This window comes from Lonchura striata, chromosome 16 (genome assembly GCF_046129695.1).
Source record: "Lonchura striata isolate bLonStr1 chromosome 16, bLonStr1.mat, whole genome shotgun sequence".
In the NCBI taxonomy this organism is placed as follows: domain Eukaryota; kingdom Metazoa; phylum Chordata; class Aves; order Passeriformes; family Estrildidae; genus Lonchura; species Lonchura striata.
In genome coordinates, this window is record NC_134618.1 from 14,189,918 (window position 1) to 14,203,743 (window position 13,826).

Here is a 13,826-nt window from a genome sequence, read left to right on the forward strand (position 1 = left end):
TTTTGTCATGGAGGAGTTTGGAAGGTCTTCAAGTCCTTTCTACCAAGGATGCTTTGCAGTTGTATAGGAATGGGGTAGATATGCCATCATTTTAGAATTAATTCACTGAAATTTGTCGAAGGCTCAGCCAAAATCAACAGTAGTTCTTTGGAAAGCATGCACACAGTCCCCGAGAACACCACAGGGTCCTGTGAACCATTGCTCACTCTGTGATAGATTAAATTTTTTTGGCTGATGCCATTGCAGTCTGCCACTGAGAGGGTCTCATCATCCCAAAGCACAGGTCTGTGTCCTGCCACAGCTCAAAGCTGCAAAAGCCTCAGGCCAGGTTTGTTGTGGACTGAGCTTCTTAACTCCCAGATATATCCCAGGTCTTGCTGTCCTTTAAATTTTTGTCTTTATTCACTTTGCCTTTTATGTGCAATGCCCACAGAAGTAGAAGAGGAAAGAATCTGAGCCCTTGGATAGTCCACTGTTGCTGTGCTCTCTTGTTCCATATTTACAGAACAGGACAGCAATGTCAGCAGTGACTTTGGTTTGGAACACTGACTGAAATGTCTGCACACTGACACTGGCTTGTTTTGGTTTCTATTTTCCTGAAGTGTTTGTTTTTCAGGGTTATTTTGATCTCAGCAGTGTGTGGTTAATATTTAGCTTCTCCAGACCTCCTGCTCCTCTGGAAACCATCACCTTCCCTTTGTTCCCAGCCATCCCAAGCACTGTTTGTGCACAAAGCTGGTATTTGATGTTGTGTAGGTATAGCTTGGCCTGATATGACTACAGAAACTCTTTGCTTTTCAAAAACAATTTCTGTTTGGGATTTGTGCTGCAGAAGGAGGAGTGACTGTCAGGGAGACAGGGAACACCCTCCACGAGCTCTGTCACTGTCACAACAGAGCAATGCATCTCCCATCCCCGTCCCCCTTCAAATGTGAACTTTCAAGTGTGAAGGAGGGACACCTTCAGAATTAGGGTTTATTTTCCAGCTAGCAATGCTGTGCAGATTTTGTTCTTAGTTCTGTGGAGTTTGAATATTTGGAGTTGGAGTGTTTTGGTTACAGGTGCTGAAAAGTAGCCTTGTTTTGTTGCTTTTTTTAGGTGTTTTGTTTTGGATAACTCTCTCACAGCTTTAGGACCCATGGTAGGTTTTGAAGCACTTACCATCAATGAATACACAACAGTGTCTGTTGCAGAGAAATAGTTGAAGAGGATTCAAAATAACAAGTATAAATTTCAGGAGTTTAATTACCAGCTGCATTAGAGGGAGGCGTGTCACTCCACCTGGCATGGATTAGAACTCCTTTTCATTAATATCAATTCAGTAAAGAGATACAAAACCCTTATTTTAATTAGAGGGAAGAAAACAGTGGCAGATCGTGCACATAAATTGCTGGGAATATGAACAACTCTAGCCACCTAATTTTTTAAATTAATGTATTTGGCACAATGCAATAATTCTCAAAATGCAAGTATTCACAGTAGACTGTCTGTGGGTGACTTGAGACATATGGCCTTAAACATTTGGGGGCAAATTTACAATCTAATTTGAAAAACACAGTTCCAAGGAAACACAGTCATTAAGTATTCCTGCCCACACAGAGCCAAGAATGTGAACCTTGATTTGAAATAGGATTTTCAAATAAATAGTACCATGCATTGCTGTCATTTGCACTAATATAATTTTGGATGTTTCATGACCTGTTTAGCCCCATTGCAATTTACCTCGGAATTCCAATGAAGCGTCTTCACGGAGTTAGGAGGGGATATGCTTATTTTATTCCAAAGAGGTTTAGACTAAAGAAATTAATCAAAAAATATTCTGAATAGTCTTTTAACTGAAAAAATGAATTAAGTCTTATAGAATTCTGCTGAGGACAATGAAGATAAAAGCCCATTTTCGTTTTATTGTATTCTGGGATATCTGTGCTATGTGAGGTGATGATATAACTCAGATTCAACACGTTGTGCTAATGAGGAGATAATAAAAATTCTTGTGGAAAGCATCTATACATGCTTAACTAAAACCTATGGATTGGCATCCTGAATTTGGAAGGAATATTCAAATGGCAAATATTGAACTCGTTGATAAATCCTTGCAAAAATCAAAGTAAAACTGCATTGTCATTATGATTGTGGCTCAGATCTAGATATGATAATTTTAAAATATACTTTTTTCAGGCCACTGGTAGACCTTGCATAGGTCCTACTAAACAAAGGATGAACCATTTAGCTTTCATTTGGATTTTTTGCAATGTCACATTGCTACAAAGGTTTGAAAGATGAATTCAGTGTATTCTAGCAGTACAGCAAATTCTGATGATGCCATCTATGCCAAACCCCCTGAGAAGGAAAGAGATGGAAATGTGTTCTAAACCTGCAAAAATCAGTTTTCTGCAGTAGATCTGATTGGTAATATCAAATTAGAAATGACTTTTGGGGAAATTGCAATTAATGCATGAACTGTAGGGTAGAGTGGGAAATAGAGAAGAAATGCCTCTTGGCACGTAGCCAGAGTTATTGAACGCGTCACAAGCGCATCCAAAAATTCATGACAGAAAAAAAAATGTCATTTCTAAAACCCCAAAATGACATTGTAAACCAGAGAACAGCCTGTGAGTTTCTTCATTTCCAATAAATTAAGCTGGAGAGGCAATCAGAGTTAATTCAGAATTCCCAATATTTGTGAGACGACAGACAGCTCAACATGGAAGTTGTTCAGACAGCAGCAATTACAGGGGAAGAGCAGCAGAGCCCAGAGTATGTTCTGGGCAGCTTAAGTTAAATGAAGGATTAGCAGAGTCTGTTCAGTCTAACAGAGACTTTTTTTAATAGTTTGACCTGGCAAGTCTTTTGTCACCATGGAGCTTCTCCAGGCTTCCTAGGACAGGTGAGTGACAGCCATCCCTGGAGGACAGGAGAGGCAGTGTTGAAAATTTTATGGCAAGTTTCCCTTGTCAGAATTGCTCTTCTCCACAGTGAAAAGAGCTTCTGCACAATCCTGGGGTTGGTTGTGTGTATCTAAAGAGGGAGATCCTTTTTTTTTTTTTTTTTTTTTTTTGAGTGTTTTGTTTATTGATTGTAAAAAAAAAAAGACTTGACATTTAAATTTTAAAGATACTCTGCACATTTGGTGTATCCAGTGCTCCAGGAGTGAGCAAATGCTCCCTGAACCACCCTCCTCTCTGAATCAGAGTGCCCAGGAGATGAATAGGCTTCGTTTATATTAGTTTCCAGTTTAATCTCTCTTCCTGCCAGATCTTTTATCTTCCACCAGGAGAGGAAAAAGAATTAATAAAGTATTCTACAGATGCAGCATATAAACAGAGCTAAGCCCCAAGGTGCTGAGGAGATTAATAGGGCCTCTTGTTGAATCAAACTGCTCACTACATTGAGCTGCTTGGGTTAAGCACTCTCAGGTGGTGTTTACACTGGCAGTAAACAAATTAAATGCTCTGGGAAACGGACCACTGCCCAAGTAGCTCATACAAGGGTATTTCTCTCCCTTCTTGGTGTCTGCTCTTCCATTTTCCTCAGGAAGTTCCTTCAGACAGTGCACTAGGTCAGCCATACCTTACCTCCAGCTTCCCTTGATTTGTTGCTGTGCACTCTGGCTGTAACAAGGCTGTTTGGGAAGTCTCAAGGGAAGCCTGTGAAAATTCAGGAGGAACTAAGGTGCAAAAAACTCCAAAGCAATGCTTTTCTAGATGGCACAGGTGTGCTCCCTCTAAGAGCTCTCTAAAAGAAATCCAATGTTCAGCTATGATAAATTGACATCAAGATCTTGCAGCCAAAGTGGCTGTTGTTAAATCAACAATTGGCAAGAACAGACCTTTACTGCTGTGCAAATGTCCCTCTCCAGCATTCCCAGTATTCTGCTGTGTCAGTTTTCCTGTTAAAAAAGGCTTCGTTCTGGCAAAGCCCTTACTGGAATAAATACATTTGGAGTAATTTGAAGATGCAGTGTTTATAGCTCAACTGGCATCACACCCTAGAGGACTTCAACTTGCTAAGGAATCTGCCAGAAAAGCAGAAAATGAGTGGCTTCTGTCTTGGTGTGAAGTTTAGCAGCCTTCCACGTTTGGGACATCTCATCTTCATTTTCAGGCAGACGTTGAGGTGACCTGCCAGGAGCCACGATGCACTTCTGATGAGCAACATGCACAGATAACTTTGCCAAAATCTACAGCGAGCTCCTCAGCAATTTCCAGAAGTGTTAGTAATTTTGAGCAGGGAGCATGAAAACAGCTGGTATTATTTAAAAACTGAACAAATCTTCAAATTGGCTGATTCTGTTGCTGTACTGTTGCAACACAGACCAAATGTCACCTCTCTCTGACTATTTCACTCATGACATCAGGGAGAATATGTGACACCAGGCTATGAAGACAAAATGTCAGAATATTTAATTTTCAACATGGTTCATTTCTGACCTCTTTGAAAACTTGTAAATGTAATTTGGGCATCAGAGGAGCTTGATATGGCAAGAATATGTGAACTGACAGCGAGGGGTTTAGAGTGCTGCCAGGGCTCTTTCTACCAGGGAGTCTTCCTAGGACAATTAGACTCCAAGCTGAATAATATCACTTGGGAAAAAAAAAAATAAGACTGCAGACACGTAGAATCAGCAGCTGAAGTTTTCTCAGGTCTTGCAGCAAAGGACTGATTTGGCAGAGAGAGTCACGCTTCTACACCTGCTTGCAAGCTGGGTAGGAAGATATTCCAAACTGACTGTGAATTTCATTAGAATCCTTCCACCAGAGCCACTCATGGGTGTGGTGGTGTGATGGCCTGCCAAACAGATGGGTTGTGAAATACACAGCCCATCTGTCTTTATCATGCTTGTTTCCTCTTTTATTAAAATGTTAATGAATATAGTTTTTATTTATTATGCCATGACATGTGCAGCATCACTTTCCAGTAGACAAATGTGCAATCTGCATAACCGTGTGGGCTGACAGGAAGGTTTCTTCTGCTGAAAAGAAACTTCTTCCCAAAGTTCCTCTGAGGGAAGCAAGCACGAAGAGCTCTGAGCAGTCAGAGCTATTTTCTCACTTCTGCAAGGCTTTTGACAGGCACTTTCATATTTTTTCTTTTTTTTTCCCATGCTAATTTTTCCAACAGATTCTCCCTGGAAGGTTCACCTGTCAAACCTTGACCCGAAGATGACCAGTGTCACTGTGAGTGGCCTCACTCCAGCCAGGACCTACCAGTTCAGGGTGTGTGCAGTCAACCAGGTGGGCAAGGGCCGCTACAGCACCGAGACCAGCAGGTAATGACAGTCAGGGGCTGTGTGCTGAAGGGACAGCAACCTGGGGAGGGGAAAATGCTGCTTGGGAATGAAGGAATAAAATAAACTTTTGCGCAATGATTGAGAAGATGGAGAAGTTGCCATTTCCCAAGTGTCTGGAGAGTACCCTGCAGCTGGCAGGAGTTGAGGATGATGGCATTTGGGGGATGCAGGAGATCAGCACATCATGGGAGAGGCGTCCTCATATTCCAGAGTATCAGTTGAGCAGAATCTAGAAATTACATTTTGCTCTTATGCTAAGCCCCAGCAGTTAGCCCGGGCAGGAGCACAGCTCTCACCCTGTCATGGCAATGTCATTTCTGGAATTTACCCAGATGTGACAGAGAGGGATGGCTTCATCATATTCAGTTTCAAATGCATCCCCCTTCTTCTGTGAAGAAGCTTGCTGCAAGCTTGAATTGCAGAACAGCTGAACTCTAAATGGCTTTTTCAAAATGTGGGAGTTTGATATAAAAAATATTGAAAGAGCTGAAAGAAACAATTTGGAAGGAGTCACAGACACTGGACCCGAGCTTTTACTCATTCAGCCTTGTAATCTTTTTAAAGAGTTGTAGCAGCCTGGGTGATTCCAAGAGAATAGGGTTACCTCAGCTGTCTGTCTTGTTGCTTGCTTAACTGATTTCCTATTATGTTGATTTGTTGTAACTATTTCATGCATGTCTTCAGCAGTTTGATCAGCATTATATTTCTTTCTAGTCATCAGACTGTGATAACAAAGAGTGGTTCACTTGGAGTGGATACAGGAAATAGACTGTTATTTATGATTTCTTTCAACACCCATGTCCATCACATTCTTTTGTACTCTAGGTTGATGCTACCTGAGGAGCCCCCCAGTGCCCCCCCTAAAAACATCGTGGCCAGTGGGAGAACCAATCAGTCCATCATGGTCCAGTGGCAGCCTCCTCCTGAGAGTGAGCACAATGGGGTTCTCCATGGCTACATCCTCAGGTAAATCCTTTCTTAACCTGGGAATGCAGAGACAGGTCCAGGTGTGCACAGGGGAGTTCAAATGGTGACTTAAGAGGGTAATAAAAGGTATCTCTAGTTGAATTGAAGATATTGGTTATTGTTTGAAGATGCTCAGGCTGCCCTGATTTGTTAAATGTGAAAAAAACAGCCACTTAAATTCTGGCTTGTCTGTCCTAGAGAGTCTGAGGGCTGCATCCACTGCACCAAAGGACCTGCTCCCTGTGGAGACTCGCCACATCCTTTTATTCCATTTTCAAAGAGAAGTGAAGCTCCAAGTAATGCAAGTGTTCACATGGGAGGCTGGTACAGTGCAGCCTATGCAGATGTATATTTGCTTATTACAAGCTCAGCTCCCTGCTCAAAAGGTTAATTATATTTATCAAAGACACAACAGGGCTCCTGCCTATGCAGGAGCAGCAAAAGAATCAATAAACTTCAGGTTTGTGCCAAACAAAATGGCGAGAGGGAATGACAGGTCAGATGCTTCATGGCAGACCTTGGTTTGGTTTTGAAAATCAGCCAGTTGAGTAAGATTCTTTCAGCCCTCTCTGTATTTATTAATGAGAAACACATTCAGGCAGGTAACTGGGAATCCTGCACCCATCCAGTCTGGCTGCTTACCCAGGATTCATTGTCTTGGAAAGGTTGTTGTCACTTGAGAGACTTTGCAGAGCATTTTCCTTAGGTGAGTTTTTAGGACTCAGTATTCACTCCTACCCAAATCCCCTACAGATTACTGCTCATTCGGCATCCTCCACACCCTGCAGTGCTAGCAGCCAGCTAGAGCCACACCTGTAGTGAGGGAGGCATTTTTTGTGGGAAACTCCCATCCCATGATGTATTTCCAAGTGATGGTTACAGCCTCCTGTAGGCAGGCTGCAGACATTTTTAATACAGTGTCCTCCAGAACCATAAAAGATAACTAAATGCTGCCGTTTAAATGCAAACATCCTGTTCAAGCTTTGCTCCTACTTCCACTGGCATGGATGGAAAGGCTTTTGTCATGCTAAGAGTGTTGGTGAGCTCCCAGAACAGCCCTGGGAAGTTCCCTCTGTCTGCAGGCAGAGTTGAGTGTGTTCGTCTCCCTTTCCCCTGCACAGAGCCCCGCAGCAGAGGTGAGCCCCTTGTGCAAGTGAAAAACAACAAAACCTTGTTGGTACAAGGTTTCAGGGCTGGGCTCAGTTTGCAACATTTTGTCATCCATCAGTGAGGAAAGGTCCTTTAACTTCTGCCTGCAGATTGACCCTTGTCTTGAGTCGTGGGTTCCCATCTGCCAAGGGTGCAAACATTCTTTATGCAGTTCTTCCCTTCAAATTGGTCTGCTCAGTGTTAAGATTAGTTCCTCAGTTATTGCCAGGGAGTCTTTCCTAGTCTCAGCATTAAGTCCTTTAAAAAAACAATCCCATAAGCTCCTACTTCTGGCAATCTGTGCTATTTTCTCCATATAGCATTTCCAATAATGTTTAACTTTGGTACTTTCTACAGTATTTATCTGAATAATTGATCCCTGACCTTGGTGGAACATCTCTTTCCATTTTAATAGTGCTCATATTCATTATGCTCTATCTGTGAACGTTTTTGGTGTCTTCCTGCTTTGTCTTGACATCAGAGCAGAGAAACCATTTATTCAACAAGATTTTAAGATTATCACATAAAAGCACAAGTATCCCAGGTAATAAAACAGGCTGTTCTTCCCAGTTGAATTGTATGGTCACAGCAATATCCACTGAAGAACAGTGTCCTGCACTGATTTCTGCAGAATTAGGGTATAGCAGAATGAAAAGCACCAGCCACTCCAGAGACCCAAAACTCAAGACATGCAAGATGCTAAATTGATGGAACACCTGAACTTTAAAAGTGAAGGTGCACTGCACAAGTCATGTGGAGTATCCATCAAAGTCCATGGTGAGAAAAATCATGAAGACATGACATTTCTGAACTGGCCTCCTTCCTCTGCCCTTTTTCTCACTGCCAATATTGCATTTAGGGCTCTGCCATGCTAACAGCATAACAGATTAAATCACAGGAGCACTTACACCTTGTCTGCTGGGCAGGGGACTAAGAACTGACTTGCCAGGGAGCACAAGCTCTGCACAGGAGAGAGAGAGAGAAAGGGGGAGCAAAACATTCAATAAACTCAGCAGAGGGCTGGTATTTCTTTATTTCCATTTATATTTCGTAAATGGAATCACACCAGTGTAACATTACAAATATTAAGTGTGCTAAAGGATGGTCAGGCAAGCAGCAGAAAATAAAGATGTCAGTGATTAAGAACTGATCTTTATAGGAAGACTTTAGAACAAAAATCTCTGGCTGAAACACGTGAAGTTGTCTAGTCATAAACGTTTCACTGATTTTACTTAGATGAATTTAAAATGTCTCTGTAAGATGTCAATGAAATTGTTCTGTGTCAATAAACTTTTGGTGATTGCAGTGAAGCAAAGGATGGGTAAGTGTATAAAAGTTGTGTGGTGAATAAAAATACAAATGTTTCCTTATTTGTCTTCTTCATGGAACAGTAAAGCCTTGTGTCCCTTATTTGGCCTCTGTTTTTTTTATTTTTTTGTAAATTAGCATATTGTGAGCATCCACTGTACCGCTTTCCTAAAGAAAGGAAAACAAACAGTATTATTCACATTCACAGATTTGCAAGGTTTGTTTGTTTTCTATAGTCTAGTTCTTCAATGTAGTTTGTTGGCCTGAAGAGACACATCAAAGGGGCTCTGTTTTCTGGAATACAGTTTTTACGTGAGAAAATATATTTGGTATTTCAGCTGCTCATATATCAGCAGAACGAATTTCAGGATATTTATCACCCACCTGTGTTTGACACAGCCCTGCTCCTGGAACTCCAGTGCTTATCCAACCCTTCAGTCTGTATTCAATCCTTATTTTAATTATTCTGTGAAGTAAATTCTGGTGGAAGCCAGGAGTGCCAGTGGCTGAGATTCTAGGAGGTCAGAGCCCTCTGAGCTCTTCCTTTTCAGATTTCAGAAGTGAAGGGAAAAAACAATTTCTCAGGCTGATTTACAACAGCACTCTGATAAAAATCACATCTGGGCTATTTTTTATACTAAATCACAGCTTTTACTAGACAAGCCACATTTAAAAAGCTGTAATTTTTCTGCAACCATAAAACAGGATAAAATACCCGTTTTGTTTAGACCTGAGCCTGTAATCTCAGTGAGATCAGATTATAAATACTATAGCAGTCAAACACGATATGGTCTTATCAGGAGTTGCTATGTTCCTCCTGATTATTTTTCATTATTCTTGGTAAAATTCTGCTGTAAAACTTTGCATGTTGCCTCTTCACAAAGGAAGCTATTTTGTCAGCCAGGATATTTTTTCTCTAATTGGTACCATCTAATTAACCAGCTAATTCTTCTCCCCATATGGCAGGTATCGCCTGGCCGGCCTCCCAGGAGAGTACCAGTATAAAAACATCACCAGTGCAGAAATCAACTATTGCTTGGTGAAAGACCTGATCATTTGGACCCAGTATGAAATCCAGGTGGCATCTTACAACGGAGCTGGGCTGGGAGCCTTCAGCAGGCCTGTGACAGAGTACACACTGCAGGGAGGTGAGCAAATCCCAGCAGGATCTCCTTGATCGGCCCACGGCTTCCCCAGGGGATGTGCTGCCCACCTTAGAACCCGGGAAATCAATGGTCACTTCAGTCAAACTTGATAGACAGCTTGGAGCAGGAAGCACCTGCAAATTTCAAGTGCCTGGTCAGAGCCAAGTCTTTGCTCTATCTCTGTTGCAGAAAGAGCTGGGAGTGAAGGAAAAAAATTATCTGTTTTGTTGACCCTCGAGATGACGTGTTGGCACGCTCGCAGGTCAGAGTCAGCTGCAGCAGAAGTAATAAATAGAAATGCTGATGAGAGCTGGGGTCCTGGGGAATGGATTTATGGGACCTGTGACAGGCAGGGGCTGAGGTTACCCTGCCAGGAGAGTTAGAAAAAATATGGCAGGGAATTGGTTTTATCATGGCCAAGGCAAGCAAGATGCTGCATATGCAATGTAGGAGATAGAGTGAACCAGCCGCATTAGTTCTGATAATCACAGAAAACCTTGTTTTAGAAATATGGAATAAATTGCAAGGAAAGCATAGGGAGAGAAATACAACCTGTGGAGAAAGGGTTCTGAAGCATTTCAGGAATGGTGCAGATACTTCCAAAGGGGAAGATAAAATGATCTTTAAAGCCCTGATTTTTATGCTACAGCTCCTCCACACTTTTCTAAGTGCTTTAAGAAGAGTATAAATTATACCAACAAAAGGATATGTAATTACTTTTTACAACCAGTGTAAGGCATGTTTACACCTCTAGATTGGTATAAAAATCTGTAGGATAATTAAGTGCCAGGTCCTTAAGGCTTCCATATATTCCCATAATTGCAGGGTTGTGCTGGATGCTGAGCACTGGACAGTACATGGGCTGGTCATAAAGCAATTATACTGTTTTAAAAACTTGCAGATTTACAGTGCATCAGTTAATTCTAAATCAGTGAAGAAGATGTTTGTTAATTGTTGCTAGGAGTAGGTTATAGCATGATTAGATACAGTTTGAGGTGTAGGGAGATCTTAAAGAACAAATTATTCATCTGCAACACTAATTAACCACAACAACTAGGGAAAGAACTATCTATATTTTGTCTTAGGGCATGTAAAGTCTCATAGTTCAGAGGAGCCTAGGCACACTCAACCTCATTCTAGAAGTATTTATAGCAGACCTTGAAATGTTTTTCTTGAAGTCTTCTCCTTCAGCCAGGATTAATGTTTTCTATCCCACTAAACACCTAAGCTCTGCAGAGAATTGGTTTGCCCACAGAATTTGAATCCTTTTTGTGATGATGCTTGTAATTCATTACCTTGTTTATTTGCACATTTTAAGCTATCATAGTACCTTAACCTTCCATCTATTAAGGCCCAGGTTTGGACTTCACACTCCTTTTTCTTAAACCCTGTAATTGACTCTAATTTCCCTTGATATTATGTGCAGTTATTATCATCCTTTATTGATTGGCTGTCTGTTGTCATTTATAAGGGCATAAATCCTCTGTTATAAATTAGGTGTAGTCAGTCCTGCATTCACGTTAATCAGCAAGAGTGTTTAGACTGCAGGCCAACCTGCAATGGCCTCTTTGGCTTCATGTAATTCCTCAGTGCTGGGTAGACAGAAAAAAAGCTGGATATTTCTGATTTATTTCATATTGGCATTTGCTAATAGCTGTTAATAACTACCTCATTGATGCTGCCACTTCTTGATGAACCTTGCTGGGTTCACCAAAGGTGTATGTCCTGTTTTAAAAAAAGTTTGAAGCCTTTTGACATTTAGAGCTGAAAAGGGAGACTGGTTGGCATAACTACAATTTGAAACTGGATTAATATCATGTTGTAATGTCTACTATCCAAATCTCTGCTCCTTTATGTTTATTGCAGTTGAGAAAAGACGGGGAAATCTAGTTTCTTGCTCCAGAATGTTTTCCTAAACCAAACTAGCAGGAGTAAGAAAAAGCCATGTGTAAAACTGCCTTGTAAATCATATTCTGATTTTAATATGAGCAGAGATAAATGTCAAAGAGACACACTCCCATCCATCCCCCTCTCCTGCTACCACACCACCACTGCCTCTGCTCTGACGTGCATTAAATGATGTGAGCTGTGCTGGCAAGAACCTGTCTGCAGATGAAAAATACCTCGAACTCATCAAGTGTGCTGTGCAGGCAGAGCCTGGGAGGAAATGAACCCCGGGAGCAGATCAGCCCATTGGCAGGAGCACATCAGCATATTGGCACCTTTGTCATAGGGGGTATTGACTGGCCATATAAGCTGTGGATTTATACCAGGAGCTAGTCTATTAATCCCTTATTAGTCCTCTGGCATTGCTTTAGCAGCTGAAAACTAATCAGCTGCTCCAAGCTCCTCAAAAATCACCAACTTCCAGAACACAGCCAAGCTGAAGAGATGCTGAGGGATCTGAACTTGGGGGAAGCCAGTGCATAATGTCAGTGAGATAAAATGTCAGGAAGACTTACTGGCAGAGCACTGAACATCCCAGCACGAGGGTCAGACAGGTTGACTGCCTCTAAAATCTTGAAAGTCTTTGCAGAGTGATATTCAGCCTAATCCTTTGATGCTCTGTATATATAGGTCTTTCTTCATCAGAGTTTCTCCAGCTGTTCCTTGCTTTGATGTTACTTTTCAGAGGGATTTGTGCCAGCCCTCTGCATAGGGCAATTTTACTTATTTAAGCATTGTCCTGCAGGACTTCTTGTTGCCCTAGGAAAACCTGAAGTTTCCCAATACCTTTTCATGTAAGAAAAGCTTTGTGAAGGTATAAACATCTTTCTGTGGTGACAATATTGTCTCTGCTCTGTACTGTTGGACATGTTTGCCTTTTTCTGCGGGTTGATTTGATAAAGCAGCAACTTCCACCCCTTACTTTGGGTCTGTCCCTTTCATCTCACCACTGTGAATATCTCTGAATTTCTCTCTCTTTGAAAAACTCCCACCATGCCTTAGATTTAGGCAGGGCAAAGTTTACAAGTGCAAATATTTCTTCGATTAGCCTCTGCATTGACATTAACCACTTCTGTTTCTGCTTTTAGTGCTTTTTTCTTTTGATATATATCTCAAAAGCCAGTCTTATATCCAAAAGTTCAGAGATCTCAGCATGTATTTGAATGTTGTTTAGTTTTCCCTTCTTTGTTGTGCATGGACATCTTGCCAGGCCAAGAAGGTCTGAGCAAAAGTGAATAAAAGTTACCAGACTAGTGAGTCTTGATGGTGTGGAAAGGATAAAAGCAAGAGGAGTCTGTTCAGCCAGGTCCAAAGCAGCTTCTTCCTCAGGCACTATGAGATTAATCAGAGAAATGTGTATGGCTGAGGTAGAGGAGCCAGAGGAAACCCAGTTCACTGAAAGTTTCCTGCTTTATGTAGGAAATAATCTTGAAAAAGGAATCCCTGACTGCGAAGTGTCCTCTGCAGCCATTGACTTTATCTCAGTGAAAAGGTATTTTCTTGGCAAAAACACCTTAAGGAGTCTCTTTCACTTCCTTTGGGGACCCTCCCCACAGCCTTGGGGCACCGTGGCTGTTTTGGGCCCCACTGCTCCTCTGCAGAAGCAGGTTAGGGTTGTAGTGGCTGGGGGGATTTTATCTTGCTAGATGTAATTTGCCATCTATTGCTTTTATTTAATTTTCAAATAATTTCACAAGGTGATGAAATTAGCAGTTGTCTCAGAAAGGTTCCTGGCTCCCAGCTCTTAATAAAGAAATAAAATCCTGTCTGTGTGAGAGACATGCAGGAAAAGGAAGGAGGCAGTTCCCAGCCTCAAGAAGCTGAATCTCACACTGCTGAATTTCAGAATTCATATTTTCAGATGTGTAGGGTTACAGAGACCACTTCTCCTAGGCACCCATTGCTGTTCAGAGCACAGCCCAGAACACCAGCAGGGAACAGAGGGGGAAGAGGCTTCCAGGAGGAATTACAGCTCCACATCTCCACCTCTCCCATGGGATGTGCAGCTCAGCACCTCATTT

General features: G+C 41.7%; 1 protein-coding gene across 1 annotated transcript in view; it reads left to right on the forward strand.

Annotated features, from left to right (window-relative positions):
- Window positions 1-13,826, forward strand: part of SDK1 (sidekick cell adhesion molecule 1) — a 376,424-nt gene that overhangs the window by 257,436 nt on the left and 105,162 nt on the right. The window contains exons 15-17 of the mRNA XM_021549399.3: window positions 5,122-5,269; window positions 6,116-6,256; window positions 9,680-9,861. Of these exons, the coding sequence (XP_021405074.1) occupies window positions 5,122-5,269; window positions 6,116-6,256; window positions 9,680-9,861 (471 nt within the window). The remainder of the gene's footprint in view (window positions 1-5,121; window positions 5,270-6,115; window positions 6,257-9,679; window positions 9,862-13,826) is intronic.